Raw genomic sequence first — 17,108 nt, forward strand, 5'->3', positions numbered from 1 at the left:
GCTTCCTGGATCTCCTGGAAGTCTATTTCCTTCAGACTGGGGCAGTTCTCTTTCATTATTTGTTGAAATAAGTTTTCAATCTCTTGTTCTTCCTCTTCTCCTTCTGGCACCCCTATCCTTCAGATCTTGGAATGTTTAAAGGTTCCCCAGAGGTTCCTACGGTTCTCCTCACTTTTTTTGAATTCTTGTTTCTTCATTCTGTTCTGGTTGAAAGTTTATTTGAGTCCCAGTTTCCTTCCCTTCACTGTTGGTTCCATGTATATTTTTATTTCACTCTCTATAGCCTTCACTTCTTCCTTTATTTTGCAGCTGTACTCAATCATTTCTGTGAGCATTCTGATTACCAGTGTTTGAACTCTGCGCCTGATGGGTTGGCTATCTCCTCGTCGCTTAGTTCTATTTTTGGAGCTTTGATCTGTTCTTTCATTTGAGCCATATTTCTTTGTCTTGGTGCACCTGTTATTTTGTAAGGGGTGGAGCCTTAGGTATTCACCAGCGTGGGACAGCCCACTTCACTGTGTTGTGGTGCTGTATGTGGAGGAGGGGTCAGAGAGGAAACAATGACACTTGCTAGGCTTTTGCTCTGCTTTTAATCACTTCCCTCACATCCCACAAATGGATTGTGCCCTTTCAGGTGCTGATTCACAGGTGGGTGGGCTTGTGGATGCTCTAGGAACCGTGGGTCTCTCCAACGACATCTCATGTGAGGCTGGGAGTTCTCCTGCTGCTGCAACCCCCACAGATTTTTATAGCCAGAGGTTTCAGGACTTTTGTTCCCCCTGCACTGGAACCGTGGGTTTCAAGGTCTGTCTCGCTCCTCAGTTGTTCCTCCTAGTTTATCCACATTCAAATGGAGATATCTCAGTCCACCTGCTGCCACGTTGCCTGCCCAGTCTACCAGCCCCTGCAGTGTCACACATCCTTGCTGCCCCATCTTCCCATCTCCACCCCTCCTACCAGTCTGGATGAATGTTTCTTCTTTAACTCCTTGGTTGTCAGACTTCCCTACAGTTTGATTTTCTGGCAGTTCTGATTGTTTTTTTGTTTTTAAATTGATTGTTATCCTTCTTTTGATTGTGCAAGGAAGTGAAATGTATCTACCTATACCTCCGTCTTGGCCAGAAGCCCTTCTGTATCTCTTTTGACAGTATTTGACTTGAAGTCTATTTTGTCTGATATGAGTATGACCACCGTTGCTCTCTTTTGGTTTCCATTTACATGGAATGGCTTTTTTCCATCCTTGTAGTTATAAGGGTCTATTTTAAAGTGATAACAGTCACACACAGAAACTCTACTCCTTCACATCTTGCCCTCTCTAGTTTGTTACTAAGATATCAAATTTCATCTTTTTATATATTATATATCATCCTTAAACTTAGTTTATAGTTATTGTTATTTGTATGCTTTTATCGTAAATTCTATAATAGAATGAAAAGTGAACTCACCACCATTCCAGTATACAGGATTTTAATTCATCTATATATGTGCCTTTAGCAGAGGTTTATAGTTTTATATTTGTGTACTTTTGTGTTGCTATATAATGTCCTTTTATTTCCACTTGAAGAAGGAAGCCTCCCCTCCACACCCCTTCTTCTCCTTCTTATTCTTCTTAAGGCAGGTATAGCATTAATAAACTTCCTTATCTTAGCTTTTGTTTATCTGGGGTACTCTTAATTTCTCCTTCATCATTGATGACAATTTTGTGGAATAGTATTCTTAGTTAGCAATTTCCTTTTCTTTCAACACTTTGAATATTTAATCCTACCTCCTTCTGGCCTATAAGGTTTCTGTTGTGAAAGCCTCTGATAATCTAATGGGAGCTCCCTTGATATACATAATAAGTTGCTTCATTTGCTACAGCTTCTTAACTGACTTGTAGAATTTCCTAAAGGCTTTTGGACTATATATTGTTGTTAAGTTGTTGTCTCTGTGAGGGGTTGAAATTCTAGGGCTTTCTATTCCACCATCTTGCTGTTTTCATTCTCCAATTCTTTAGATAGAGTTAGATACATTACTGAGTTAAACACACAAAGCATAACTGAACTTTCTGTGACCCAGCATCATTTTTTAAAACTTATTAAGTACAGATATTTTAAGTAGCATAAAATATATTGAAAACTCAGTTGACCCTTGAATAATCCCAGATTAACCCTGAAATCAATCTTTTTTTATGTTGTTATTAAATTTTTTTAAATATTTAAATCATTTTTTTCTTTGCCATATAGTACATCACAGAATAAACATTACCAGCCTTGTGCTAGGTTCTAGAGTGCCTCTTTGTCAGTCTCTGTCCATTCTTAGCTACCTCACCTGATCTCTTAGGTAAAATGTGTAAGGGGAGCACATTGTAACTTATTACGCTTACTGATTCCATAAACATTTTTCAGTAGACTGTATATATTAAATTACTTAAGAGTACATATGTAAGTTATCAAATAGATCTGCATAGCCCTAATCAGTGTCTCTCAGTTGGTTGAGTATAGTCCTGGAAAGCAAAAGTTCATGGGTTCGATTCTTAGTCAGGGCACACTGGGTTCAGTCCCTGGTCAGGGCATATGTGACAGGCAACCAATTGATGTTTCTCTCTCACAACTATGTTTTTCTGCCTCTCTTTCTCCTTCCCTTCCCCCTCTCTAAAAATCTTTTAAAAACAAATAGATCTGCATATGTTTTTACATTTGTTAATATTAACGGTTCATTTTTGTGTATTTTTTCTATAAAATAATACCTTTTTCCATGAATCACCAAGGTTTGATTTTCTGATGTGTTGAGTATGTAAACATACTTCTCTATAAAATGTTTTCCTTATGTGTGCCCTTATAGGTGGTATACTTAATACTGTTGCAATCTCTTTTCGGAATGTACTTATTGGTGTGCTGATAGGAACAATTTTGGGAATTTTTGTTCGCTATTTTCCAAGTGGAGATCAGGTAAATAAAAAGTAAATCAACTTTTAGAAGTACAGAATGAGCTGTTTCTTTCACAAATTTGAACATTTAGAAGATCCATGAAATATTAAATTTGATGTTCATTATCTTTTCCCAAAAGTAGCCTCCAATGCCTGCTCTGTTTAAAACTGAGCACAGCTGTGATTGATATGAGTCAATGCCCTGACTGAAGTCTTTACTTTTACATTGGGCAAATAAGGAATATTAGAAAAAATTTTTATGGAGCGCTGTGTAAATTGTATAAATGTAATGAAGGTTTTGAGAGGAAAGAATATACATATATACAACTTCTATAAAGGATTATGTACTGACTAAATATATTTAAAATAAAATATATTAATAGAAAATTTTGTAACCTGTTCTGCTATGAACAGAGATAACATACCTTTTTACTATGCTGTTGGTTAAGTAAAGCTTAATAAATTTACAATGAATACTTAAAAAGAAAAGTATACTTAATTCAGAGTACCATATCCATTCCACACCACACCTTTCTTCACTGAATTGCCTTTTGACTTCTGACAATTTTTTCTAATCTCTTTTACCTCACACTTTTCCTTAAACATTTTAGGGGAGGTAGATTCCCATTTATCTCTGCATATTTTCTGAGTTAAATTCACTCCCTTTGACTAAGGTAACACTGTTAAACTCAGCCCTTTCCTGCCCTGAAGAATGTGCCATTACACTTGTATTTCTGAAATGTAATTCCACCTTGATTTGCCTGTGACAATTGTCATAGCTAATGAGATATTCAGAAATTTATTTTTAACAATTCATAATATATGTTATATAGAACTACAAGTTATACTGGTCTCTTTTTGTTTTTTCTTCATTTACAGTTAAAGTATTTTTTTATTTTTATAAGACTTTTTTAGAACCATTTAGATTTACGGAAAAGCTGAGGTTATTAAAGTTATATTTGTGGGGGAGTTTTGGTGTTTTCTTTTATCAATAAATTTATTGGAGTGACACTGGCTAATAGGGTCATACAGATTTTAAGTGTACATTCTGTGATACATGATCTGTATATCGCATTGTGTGCCCACCACCCAAAGTCAAATCATCTTCCATCACCATATATCAGCTCCCTTTACCCTTACTACCCCACCTACAACCCTTCCCTCTGGTAACCACTATACTATTGTCTGTGTCTATAATTTTCAGTTTTACATCCCACATATGAGTAAAATATTATGGTTCTTAGCATTTTCTGACTAACATTTTGTTTAGCATAATATTCTCATGTTCTCATAAATGGCATTATTTCACCTTTTCTTATGTCTGAGTAGCATTTCATAGTATATACGTACCACATCTTTTTATCTAATCCTCTATCACAGGACACTTGGGTTCTCTCCATGTCTTGGCCACCATGAATAATGCTGCAATGAACACAGGGGTGCATATATCTTTTCAAATAAATGTTTTTGACTTTTTCAGGTAGATACCCAGAAGAGGGATTGCTGGGTCATACTCTGTTCTTAATTTTTTGAGGAACCACCATACTATTGTCCACAGTGGCTGTCCAGGTTACATTCCCACCAGCAGTGAATAAGGGTTTGTTTTTCTCCACAACCTCTCCAACATTTGTTATTGCCTGTCTTGTTGATAAGTCATTCTAACATGTGTGAGGTGGTAGCTCGTTGTAGCTTTGATTTGCATTTCCTTAATATTTAGTAGAGTTGAGTATCTTTTCATATATCTGTTGGCCATTTGTATGTCTTCTTAGGAAAAGTGTCTGTTCTGGTCTTCTGCCCTTTTTTTAATTGGATTGTTTATTTGTTTGGTTTTGAGTTGTATAAGTTTTTTGTATATGTTCAATATTGACCCTTTATTTGCAAATATCATCTCTCATTTAGTTGCTTTTTGTTTTGTTGTTGGTTTCTTTTCTGCTGTGAAGAAGTTTTTTGATTTGATATAGCCCCATTCATTTATTGTTTTTAATTACATTTATTTATTTTTAGAGGGGAGGATGGAGGAAGAAAGAGAAGGAGAGAAACATCAATGTGTGAGAGATACATTGATCAGTTGTCTCCCGCATCCTCCCAGCTGGGGACCTGGCCCACAACCCAGACCTGTGCCCTGACTAGGAATTGAACTAGAGACCTTCAGTTCCCAGGCCCAGAGCCACACCAGCCAGGGCCCATTCATATATTTTTACCTTTATTTCCTCTGCCTTTGGGCTCAAATTCATGAAACATTCTCTACAATGAAGGTCCATAAGTTTAGTACCTATGTTCCCTTTTATGAAATATAATGTTTCATATCTTATATTTAGGTCTTTCACTCATTTTGAAACTGCAATCTAGTTTCATTGTTTTGCATGCAGCTTTCCAATTTTCCCAGCACCATTTATTGAAGAGGCTTTCTTTTCTCCATTGTGTGTTATTGGCTCCTTTGTCAAAAATCATTTGCTCATATACATATGGTTTTATGTCTGGGCTCTCAATCCTGTTCCAGTGGTCAGTGTATGTGTTTTTCTGCCAGTTTCATGCTGATTTGATTTTCGTAGCTCTGTAGTATAATTTGAAGTCAGGTAGTGTGATGTCTCTGGCTTTGTTCTTTTTTTCTCAGGATTGCTTTAGCTATGTGGGGTCTTCTGTGTTTCCATAAAAATCTGATGATATTTTGTTCTACTTCTTTAAAATATGACATTGGAATTTTGATTTAGATTGCATTAAATCTGTATATTTCTTTCAGTAATATGGACATTTTAATTATGTTGATTCTTTCAATCCATGAATGCAGAATATCTTTTCATTTCATGGTATCTTTTTCAATCTCTTTTAATAATGATTTGTAGTTCAGTGTATAGGTCTTTCATATCCTTTGTTAAGTTTATTTTCTTCTAGGTATTTTCTTCTTTGGTTGCAATTGCAAAAGGAATTGCTTTTTAATTTCTTTTTCTGAAGTTTCATTATTAGTATATAGGAAAGCAGTGGATTTTTGTACATAGATTGTGTATCCTGCAAATTTACTGGATTTTTTTATTGTTTCTAATAGGTTATTGGTGGAGTCTTTAGCGTTTTCTATACACAGAATCATGTCATCTGCAAAAAGTGACACTTTTACATCTTCTTTCCCAATTTAGATGCTTTTTATGTCTTTCTGTTACCAGATTTCTCTGGCTAGAAATTCTAGAATGGTGTGGAATAAGAATGGGGAGAGTGGACATCCTTGACTTGTTTCTGATTTTAGACAAAAAGCTTTGAGTGTTTCACCATTGAGTATGATATTAACTGAAGGTTTGTCATATATGGTCTTTATTATGTTGAGGTATTTTCCTTCCATACCTATTCTATTGAGTGTTTAAATCATAAATGGATTTTGTATCCTATTAAATGCTTTTTTTGCATCTATTAATAAAATAATATAAATTTTACCCGTTGTTTTTTTAATGTAGTATATTACTCTGATCAAGTTACATATGTTGAACTATGCTTAGGTCCCTGGAATGAATCCCACTTGATTGTGATGTATTATTTTTTTCAAATATTATTGTATTTAATTTACTAGTATTTTGTTTAGGATTTTTTGCATTTGTATTCATCAGAGATATAGGCCTGCAGTTTTCTTTTTGTGTGTTATCCTTGCCAGGTTTTGGTATCAAGGTTATGTTGGCTTCATAAAATGTGTTAAGAAGTATTTCCTCTTCTTCAGTTTTTGGTAAGTGTTTGGAAGGATAGATATCAAGTCTTCATTGAATGTTTGATGTAATTCACATGTGGCCCTGAACTTTTATTTTGGAGGTTTTTGATGGTTGTTTCAATTTCTTCGCTGTTTATTGATCTATTTATATCTTCCAATTCTTCATGATTCAGTCTTAAAAGGTTATATATTTCTAGGGACTTGTTCATTTCTTCTAGGTTATTGAATTTGGTGGCATACAGTCTTTCATAATATTCAAATATGATCTTTTATATATCTGTGGTGTCTGTGGTAACTTACCCTCTTTCATTTCTGACTTTTTATATGAGTCTTTTCTTTTTTTCCTTAGTGAGTCTAGCCAGGGGTGTGTCAATTTATTATCTTTTCAAATAATCTGCTTCTTGTTGTATTACATTTTTTGTGTAGTATTTTGTTCTCCATTTCATTCAGTTCTGCTCTAATTTTTATTTCTTTTCTTCTACTAAGTTTGGGTTGCTTTTGTTCTTTTTTTTCTAGTTCTTTAAGATGTAATGTTAGGTTGTTTACTTGGAATTTCTCTTATTTCTTGAAATAGGCCTGTAATGATAAGAACTTCCCTCTTATCACTGGATCCCAGAAGTTTTAATATGTTGTATTGCCATTCTCATTTGTCTCTGTATATTTTTGGTCTCACTTTTTATTTCTTCTTTGACCCAGTCTTTTTTTAGTAATATGTTATTTGGTCTCTACATATTGTATGTTTCTTTAAATCTTTTTTGCAGTTGATTTCTAATTCAAATATTGTGGTCAGAGGATTTGTTGAGGCTAGTTTTGTGACCCAATGTATGTTCTATCCTTGAGGTGTTCCATGTGCACTGAAGAAGAATGTATTATGTGATATTCTGGGATGGGGGACTCTGTAGATGTCAACTGTTTTCATTTTGTCTACTGTATTATTTAAGGCCAATATTTCTTTATTGATTTTCTTCTGTTTGGATGATCTATCTAGAGCTGTGAATGAACTATTAAGGTCATCACCTATGATTGTGTTTTTGTCTGTTTCTCTCTTTAGTTCTGATAGTAGTTGCCTTATACATTTCAGTGCTCTGATTGAGTGTGTATTTGTATACACATATATATGTATATATATTTAATCCTCACCTGAGGATATGTTTATTGATTTTATAGGGAGAGGAAGGGAGAGAGAAAGAGAAACATCAATGTGAGAAAGAAACATGGATCAATTGCCTCCCATACACACCCCAACTGGGGACTAAACCCTCAACCTAGGCATGTGCTGTGACTGGGAATCAAACTCACAAGCTTTTTGGTGCATGGGACAATGCTCTAACCAACTGAGACACCCAGCTGGGGCAGAGTGGATATATAATAAGAAGAGTTGTGTCTTCTTGATGTAGTGTCCCCTTTATCATTATAAAATGTCCATATTTTTTTACTTGTTACTGTTATTATCTTGAGATCTAGTTTGTCAGATATTAGTATGGCTGCACCTGCTTTTCAGTGGATGCTATTTTCTTAGAAAATCATTTTCCACCCTTTCACTTTGAGTCTAACTTTTTCACTTTGTGTCTCCTGAAGGCAGCATATAGTTGGCTTGTGTTTTTTTATTCAGTCTCCTACTCTGTGCCTCTTTATTGGTGAATTCTGTCCATTTATATTTAGAGTAATTATTGACATGTGATGATTTCCTATAGCCATTTTATCTTTTGTTTCCTGGTAGCTCTATGACTCCATTGGTCCTTTTCCTTTGTGTTTCAGTTTGTTGTTTTTGTTTGGTGGTATTCCATATTTCTTTCCTCTGTTTCCTTTTTTTAAATATGTATCTCTGTTTTGGGGGGGGGCTTTTATATGATTACCATTAGGTTTATAGGAAAGAAATTTTCATATATACAGTAGTCCTTTTTCTTTTGAATGCATCTGATGTCCCTGCTCCTTTGTAAATTAAAACTTTTACCCAATCCCTTTTTAGGTTTTGTTGTCACAAATTATCCCTCTATTTCTGCTATAAGTTTGTTGGTGATCTTATTCATAGATTTGTGACCTTTGTTTTTTGTTTCAGAGAGAAAATCTTCCTTGAGTATTTCCTGCAATGAATGTCTTCTAGTGCTAAATTCCCTCAGCTTCTGGTCTTTATTTCTCCTTCATATTTAAAGAATAACTTTGCTGGATATATTTTTCTTGGATAATATTTTTCAGTAATTGGAATACTTGGTTCCACTCTCTTCTGGCTTGTAGAGTTTCTGCTGAGAAGTCTTATGATAACTTGATGGGCTTTTCTTTATAGATTACTTTCTTCTTTTCACTTGTTGCCTTGAGAATTGTTTCTTTGTCAATTAATATTTGACAGTTTTAATAAAAATGTGCCTTGGAGAAGACCTCTTTGAATTGAGGTAACTAGGTATTCTGTTTGATTCTTAGACTTGAGGACTAGTTCTTTCCATGGGTTTGAGAAGTTCTCATCAATTATTTGTATGAATAGGCTCTCCATTCCCTTCTTTCTCTCTTCTTCTGGTATGCCTATTATTCTTTTTTTTTTTTTTTTTTTTTTTTTTTTAGATTTTATTTATTTTTAGAGAGGGGAAGGTAGGGAGAAAGAGAAGGAGAGAAACATCAATGTGTGGTTGCATCTTGTGCTCCCCCTACTGGGGCCCTGGCCTGCAACTCAGGCATGTGCCCCAACTGGGAATTGAACCAGTGACCCTTTGATTCACAGGCTGGCACTCAATCCACTAAGCCACACCAACCAGGGCTGGTATGCCTGTTTTCTTATAATGCTCTTTCTGATGGAATTAGATAGTTCTCATAAAGTTATTTCATTTTTTTTTATGCTCAAATCTCTCCTTTACTCTGCATCATTTCTAGACTTCTATCTTTGATATCACTAATCCATTTCTCTATATGGCTTACTGTTTCCTATGCTAACTGGTTCATTCTCAATCTCTTTTAAGGATTTTTCATCTCCAAAATTTCTGTTTGGGTCTTTTATAAAGTTTCAGTCTCTTTGGTAAATACTCCTTTCGTTCATTGGTCTTCTGAGCACATTAAATTGTATTTCCAAACATCTCACTGAGTATTTTTAGAACAGTAATCTTGAATTTTCTGTCATTTGTGTCATATATTTTCATGCCTTTAAGTTTGTTTTCTGGAGATTTTTAAAATTTTCTTTCCTAGCTGCCTTGCTACCTTGGTTATACATGGTATTTGATGGATTCCTTCTCTGTCTAAGCATCTAGCACTTCTCAAGTAGATTGATAAGAAGTCTTTGTATAAGTGGTGCTGAATCATAAGTTTTTAGCTCTGTGAAATCCCAGTGCTGTCCTTCACAGCCAGATGCTGCCGTCAGTGTAGCTGCGATGTTTGGTGGTTGGAAGGGCTGGGGGAACCAGCCAGCTTCTTTGTTTTGCCCTCCTGGTAATGGTAATATCAGATCTCATGGCATACCCTCTGAGCACTGACCCAGGGACTGGTCACAGAATGTACTCTTTGCTCAGAGAAATAGGCAATTCTGCAGTACCAGTTGTCAGGTTTGCAGATCTGTGCTCTGCAACCCCACACCAAGGGTGAAGGGAAGCAACCTTTGGGAGGCTATGAAGCAGCAGGTCTCCATGGCTTTGTTTCTCTGTCCTAGATCTGTGTCCGGAATGTTGCCACACTCCCTTGCTGTGTTCTTGTCCAGGTCTCTGTGTTTAGCTACAACTGGTACTGCCCACTCCTGAAGGTTTGCCCACTGAATCTCTTTGCTCCTCCTACCTGAAGGGAGTGCCAGCCACAACCAGATTCCTCCCCTCTCCAGTTTGAGTCCTGCAGTGACATCCCTACTTGCTCCAGCTGCAGGACTATGTTCATGGCTCATCTCAATCTTTCTCCCTTCTCACATCCTCCCTTTGTTCCCACCTACCTGCCTTAGATGTCTCAATTCACCATCTCTCAGGCAAGTTTGGGGATTGAGCAGTGAATAGTTTGTTGAGTTATAGCTGTTCATACTTCAAGGGAAGAGACCAAGGATGTCTCACACCACTATTCCTCTGACAAGTTAAAATATTTTAACCACTTTATTGATGTCAGTATCAGAGATGTGGAAGATGAAACTTAATAACCACAAATTTCACCACTTGTTACAAAGTCTACTAAACTATTTAGGAAGAAGGTCAAATTTTTAGACATTATTTAATATAACATATAGAGACATGGTATCAAAAGGTCAATAGTACATGATAGATAATGTAAGTATTATATTATATATTTAATGTAAATAAATTTGTAAAAATTTATCTAATTGTAGACTCATCTTCCATTGAAGAGAGCAGTCCTCATTTTTAGTATGTGTGTTACTGCTGTCTTAGGCAGTAGTCATCTTGGTATACATGGAGCTGGAGGATTATGCACACTAATGCTGACTGTCATTGGAGGAATGAATTGGTCCAATGGAAAGGTAAATATTTTTAACACACCATTTTTAATGATAAAATCACTGCATTTTTTACATTAAAATGGACATTTAGGAAATCTCATTCTAGTTGGAAGATGTTATAGAAGGTTGTATGTTTGAAAAAGTATACCAATCAATAAAGAAAATACAGTATTTAGGAAAAAGACCTGCACATGCACAAAAACACACTCAGGAGTTGAGTAATTACATCAGGCCTATTTTTCCCCAAGTTTTATGTAATATGATTATATAATTTTATTGATTTGTGTTCTTAATTGAAATTTTAGTTATGCAATTAATACATGAAAACATGCTCTTAAAAGATTAAACAATACAGAAGGTCCACATATAGAATGAATTGTAAAAGACTGCTTTTCCCCACCCCTCCCAAATATTTAATGCCCCTTCCAAGAATTAATCATTTCCTCTAATCAGTCTACTATTTATAGACATTTAGATCATTTTTATTTTTTGTTATTATAAACAGTGCTGCCATGAACAGTCTTCTTCATGTGTCTTTTTGCAAATGTACAGCTCTTCTGTTGGAATATATTCCTAGAAATGGAATTGCTGAATTTAGAAATGTTTCTATTTTGATGTGTACTGCCAAATTGTCCATTCAAAAGTTTTATTTATGTTTACACTATCTACTATCAACAGTGTAGGAGAATCCCTAATACCTCAACCCATCAGTGGGTAAAAACTCTATACCATTGTCTGTGAAATATTACTCAGCCATAAAAAAGAACAAAATCTTGTCATTTGCAACAACATAGATGTTTGTAGGGGGTACTTAGCTAAGTGAAATAAGTCCTAGAAAGACAAATACTGTATTCTTTTATTTATATGTGTAATATAAAAACAAAACAGCCCTAACCAGTATGGCTCAGTTGGTTATATGTCATCCTACAAACTGAAATGTTGCCAGCTCAATTCCCAGTCAGGACATATGCCTGGGTTGTGGGTTCTGTCCCCAGTCAGGGTGCATATGAGAGACAACTAGTGGGTGCTTCTCTCTCACATAGATGTTTCTCTCCCTCTCTTTCTCCTTCCCTTCCCCTCTCTCTAAAAATAAATAAATAAAAGTTTTTAAAATAAAAATAAAAAACAAAACAAACAAGGTAAAACAAAAACAGATTCACAGATATAGAGAACAAACTGAGAGTTGTCATAGAGGAGTGGGGAAGGGAAATGGGTGAAAAAGATGAAAGACAATAAGAGGTACAAATATCCAATTATGAAATAAACAAGTTGCAGTGATGTAAAGTATAGCACAGGGAATATAATCACAGTATTGTAAAAACTTTGTTTATGATGTCTTTTGTCTAAAAGTAAAATTTCCTATAGTCAAACCAGTCAGGTTTTCCTTTTTAATTTTGGATTCAGTATCTTATTTAAGCAAGAATTTTTTTATTCAAGATTATAAGGTTATAAACATTATAATATCTTCTATATTATCATCTAAAACTTTAGTAGTTTTTGTCTTGATTTTGCATTTAGTTCTTTAATCCATCGGAATTTATTTCTGTGAATGCTGTGAGATAAGGATGTGTATGTGTGTGTGTTTATATATGTATTCATAGACATACATGTATACATATATAATAGATCTATATACATATAAGTAGATATAAATTAAATAGTCAATTTTGACCAAATTATTTATTGACTAACCATTAATTATTCAGTGACCTTTAAGTGCTTCTTTTCACATGACCTATACCCTCACATATATCTAAGTTCATTTCTGGCATCTAATCTGACTTGTCTATTCCTGTAGATCTTCTACTTTAAGTCTATCTTGAACCGTAAGTCATAGTTTTATGTCTCAAAATCTAATATAGAAGATTTCCTGTCTTTGTACTTATTTTTAAAGTATTTTTTGGCTTTCTTACCCATATTCTCTCTCAGATAAATTTTAGAATCAGCTCGAGACGTCCCCTACCCAAAATTATACTGGCTTTGTGTTTAGTATTCCAATAAAATCATAATTGTAAATGGAATTAAATGGTTATTAAATTATAATTAGATAAATAAAATTAAAATGACTAGAATTCTCTTCTATATGATAAAGGAAATCAGACAGTAAAAAAATGGACTTTAAAGATTAAAAGTAACAAATAGGATAGTATGCTATAACAAGGGAGAACAATACTGTTTTTTCTTTGTTTTTTCCTCTTTTAAATGTCATTTTTATAAATGGCAATCAGAACGCCACACATAAAAGGAATATGCCCCAAACAAAGGATATCAAAGTTTTGTGTATCTTCTATTTAAATAGATAAACCCAGGTTAAGCTAAAATCTCTTCATCCAAGTTCCTGGAGAAGAGCCAGAGCACTGTTATGTCCACAGGGGCTTTGCTGTGTGTGACCACATCACGGGGAGGTAGTACTGGGAGAGATCTGTTTCCAGAAAGGGAAGCTGAGCAGGTAACCTAGTAAGAATCTATATGTTTTGCTTTGGTTTTAAGGAAAAAATAACTTTGAAGTTTTCAAAATGGATTCTTTCAAAACAGCCTAACAGATTAGCAAAAATTTTTCTCCTAGCAGTTGCAATTTATCAGGGTTCACTTTTATGGGACTGGATTCCAAGATGATGGTTAGCGGAGTGTTTGCGTGATCTTGAGTATGTTGTCATCGGGCATGATGTAGTTGTCTTTGTTCCGTTACCCTACAAAAGCTAGATTTCTTGCTTAACCATCAGAACATGTCTCCAAAGGCTTTAGTTGTTTCATAAAAAAAGCGCCAAATATTTTTATTTTATAGCTTTGTGGATTTCTTTTAGTCAAATTCCACCTAAGAGTTTGAGTAAAAGAATTAACCAACTTTTAATTTTTATTGTTTTAAGATTTCTCCTACAAATAAAATATCTGAATTTTATGCATTAAAATAGACTTTAAATTTCTGAAATGCAGTTATTTTTAAAGTGCCACAATAACTAAAAATGTATTACTCCTTTCTACAGATTGGAGTCCAAGAAATAATTACAATTGCATGGGATGTTTTTCAACCCCTTCTTTTTGGTTTGGTTGGATTGGAGGTATCTGTTGCATCTCTTAAGTCAAATGCTATTGGTAAGAATGATTACTGGCATGAAAAATGTAAGAGTTGGAAATATTTAAGAAAATTATGAATAATTTTTATGTACAGTATGTCTTCGAATGCCACAAGGACCTTCTTCAGAAACTCATGTTGAAACATTAACATACATTTGCTCTTCTTTCCCCTGTGTGTTCTTTGTTACCAAAAACAGCCCGTTTTCTCCCCTGAGTAACCTGAGGAAGTACAGATTGGCATCTTTTCTGAGGAGAAATATTAGCTACTGTTAGCACCTTCTGAATACTTTTATTTATAATAAAAGTTCAAAGTCTATCAGCTCAGAATTAAATGTAATTTATCATATTTTTCATGGTACTTCCGCCATCAGATAATCTCTTGCACTTTACATCAAGTTCTCAATCATTTTTGCATTTTTATGGTTGTTATTTTTACTTAAAAAATGAAGACAGAAAGAGGTAATAGCCTTAAAATGTTTTCAACACTTTTACAAATCATATCTCCAGACATAAAGAACCACTTCTGCCCAAGTATTGTGCTATTTATGTTTGTTTTTGTCTGTTGTAGGCATTTGTGTTGCTACCATGAGTTTGGCATTATTGGTTCGAATTTCTTTTACATTTCTATTGATGTCTTTTGCTGGTTTTAATTTTAAGGAGAAAATATTTATTGCTCTAGCATGGATGCCCAAAGCTACAGTCCAGGTAAGAACATATTAAGTAATTCTAATAATTTTAATGTTGATTTTAAAAAATTCTAAATGACAAATGTTTGTCCAAACACAAAATACAGGCTTTTAGCCTTACTTTTAAAATGCTTGATTGATCATAACTACTCATTAAAACTTATATAATCTTTTAAAATCTCAGTTTTAAAATCAATTCTTCTGAAATTGAAAAGTATAATTTTAACGATAGATACTTCCTTAACTTATGAAAACATTTTCCTGTTTTCCCAAAATATAAAATAGGAATATATCTGAAAATTAGAATTTTTACATTTTGCTGAATATTATGGAGCTAAATATTATGATTTTAAAGTAGAGACACATTGATTCTTTTTAAGATGTATCTTTTCTACACCTTCCACCCACTCTACCACACATGAATGCACGTGTATTATTATTAATTATGCATTTATTTTGTATGACTATTAGATTATTGACTGACTCTTCCCATTCAATTACACAAAAAGGATAGAACCATCTCGGGGTTGGTTTTTTTCCTCCTTGTTTTCCCCTAGCATGTAGCACAGTCCCCAGGAAGCAAGAAGTACACAGTAAAATAACCATTGCATGGCTACAAGAGTGAATGTGTGAAGGATGTAGTTTTGTCCTCTAATTCAATGATATTCCCTCTTCCTAAAGAAGGTATTACTGCTTATTGTTAGACTTTTTCACCTGGCAGCATAATGTCTTGATTCCCTGAGATTCTTTTCTCCATTGTTATTACAAAACAAAAGTTTCTGAGCTTCCATACAACAAAATTCTCTATGTGTCATGGTTAGAAAGCAGGTCTCAGGGGCCAGACTACCTGTTTTGAATACCACGTTACTTGCCTATAACCTTAGGTAAGTTAGTTTGTAATCTCAGTGCCCAGTTTGTAGATTCCAAACTCCTTGTCAGTTTTACTGTATCACACTGCCTCCCAAGTAGGAAGAACAAGGAGAAATTGATCATCAAAGTCCTAATGAACCATAAGAAACTTTAGTACTTTGATTCGTCTTGTTGCAGCCAAGAACCAAGTGGTTGGTAACAGCAAATAAGCCACACACTGCTTCAACAAAAACTTGAGGTTCTGAGAGCAATGCAAGACATATACATATATTTAAAATTTTATTTATATATATCTATATAATAATTATATATTTATTATTTTAGATATAGATATATAGAGAGATTATATATATATATATATACACATACAAACAAACAGGAGAAAGCTTAGATAACAAAAATACAAAACCAGCCCCCAAATGTCTGCACACTGATATGTCACTATTTGACTCACCTCCAGATATATTTGCTAGGAAGAATATAGAATTAGTAACTCATGAAAATCCTTTGGCACTTCAAGTCTTGCTTCTTTTCTAATTGGCTTGAACAGCTAATTTCAACCTTTTTAATCTCATGGCCCACATAAACTAATCACTAAAATTCTGCAGCACACCAAATATACGCATATATTATATTTTTTTGCCGATCTGACAAAAAAAATAGGTATGATTTTGATTCATTCACACCGGGCTCCTATTGTTGTGTTGGCTGTTGTCACTTTTTTAATTTGACAACCTCAGGAAAAAGAGGTCAGTGCCCCGGCTAAACAGTCAGGTATTGCCTGTTTTAAAAATTCTTGTAGCACACCTGTTGAAAATCACTGGACTAGTACTAGGTTTTGTGTATTTTAACAGAGCCATTTGCTTTTATTAAACGTTAACTTTAACATTTTTCATTATGCTTCATATTCCCTCACCCACCCCCACCGAAATGCAGGCTGTATTAGGTCCGCTGGCGCTAGAAACAGCAAAGGCAAGCGCCCCCGACTTGGAACCATATTCGATGGATGTGATGACAACGGCATTTGTGGCCATCTTGATTACAGCCCCAAATGGAGCTCTAATTATTAACATACTGGGGCCCAAATTACTTAAACGCCATGTGATCCAAACAAAATAAAACTGGAATTAACAAGCTTAGAACTTCCTTAAAAGTTCATTTGTCACCACCTGCCTGCTTTTTTTAATGATTTATCTTACGTGAGAGAAAAAAGGTACAAATATGTAAAGAATACATAGAACCAAGGATTTAATAAATATGTGATTTGATTACAGAGCTTTTCTATCATTTTTTATTGCAAAGTTAATTTAATAAAAAAAATATATAAAATAGAATGTCCTCTTAGTATTTGCATATTTTGAGAACAAAATTAATCTGTAAATACCCAGGAGAGTTTAAAGTAATCCGTCAGGCTAAATTGCTGTCCTGATACATACTAAGTAAGTACCTCTCTCGTTGCTTTTTGCTCAC

At 34.4% G+C, this 17,108-nt stretch overlaps 1 protein-coding gene across 1 annotated transcript in view; it reads left to right on the top strand.

Moving 5' to 3' along the window:
• Positions 1-16,789, top strand: part of LOC129085242 (sodium/hydrogen exchanger 9B1-like) — a 38,965-nt gene extending 22,176 nt beyond the window's left edge. The window contains 6 exon segments of the mRNA XM_054591570.1: positions 2,824-2,930; positions 10,879-11,028; positions 13,992-14,100; positions 14,651-14,787; positions 16,575-16,737; positions 16,740-16,789. Coding sequence (XP_054447545.1) covers positions 2,824-2,930; positions 10,879-11,028; positions 13,992-14,100; positions 14,651-14,787; positions 16,575-16,737; positions 16,740-16,789 — 716 coding nt within the window.
• The last annotated feature ends 319 nt before the right edge of the window (positions 16,790-17,108 follow it).

This window comes from Pteronotus mesoamericanus, unplaced genomic scaffold (assembly GCF_021234165.1).
Source record: "Pteronotus mesoamericanus isolate MK-2021 breed Mesoamerican mustached bat unplaced genomic scaffold, CSHL_Meso_final scaffold_232, whole genome shotgun sequence".
NCBI lineage: Eukaryota > Metazoa > Chordata > Mammalia > Chiroptera > Mormoopidae > Pteronotus > Pteronotus mesoamericanus.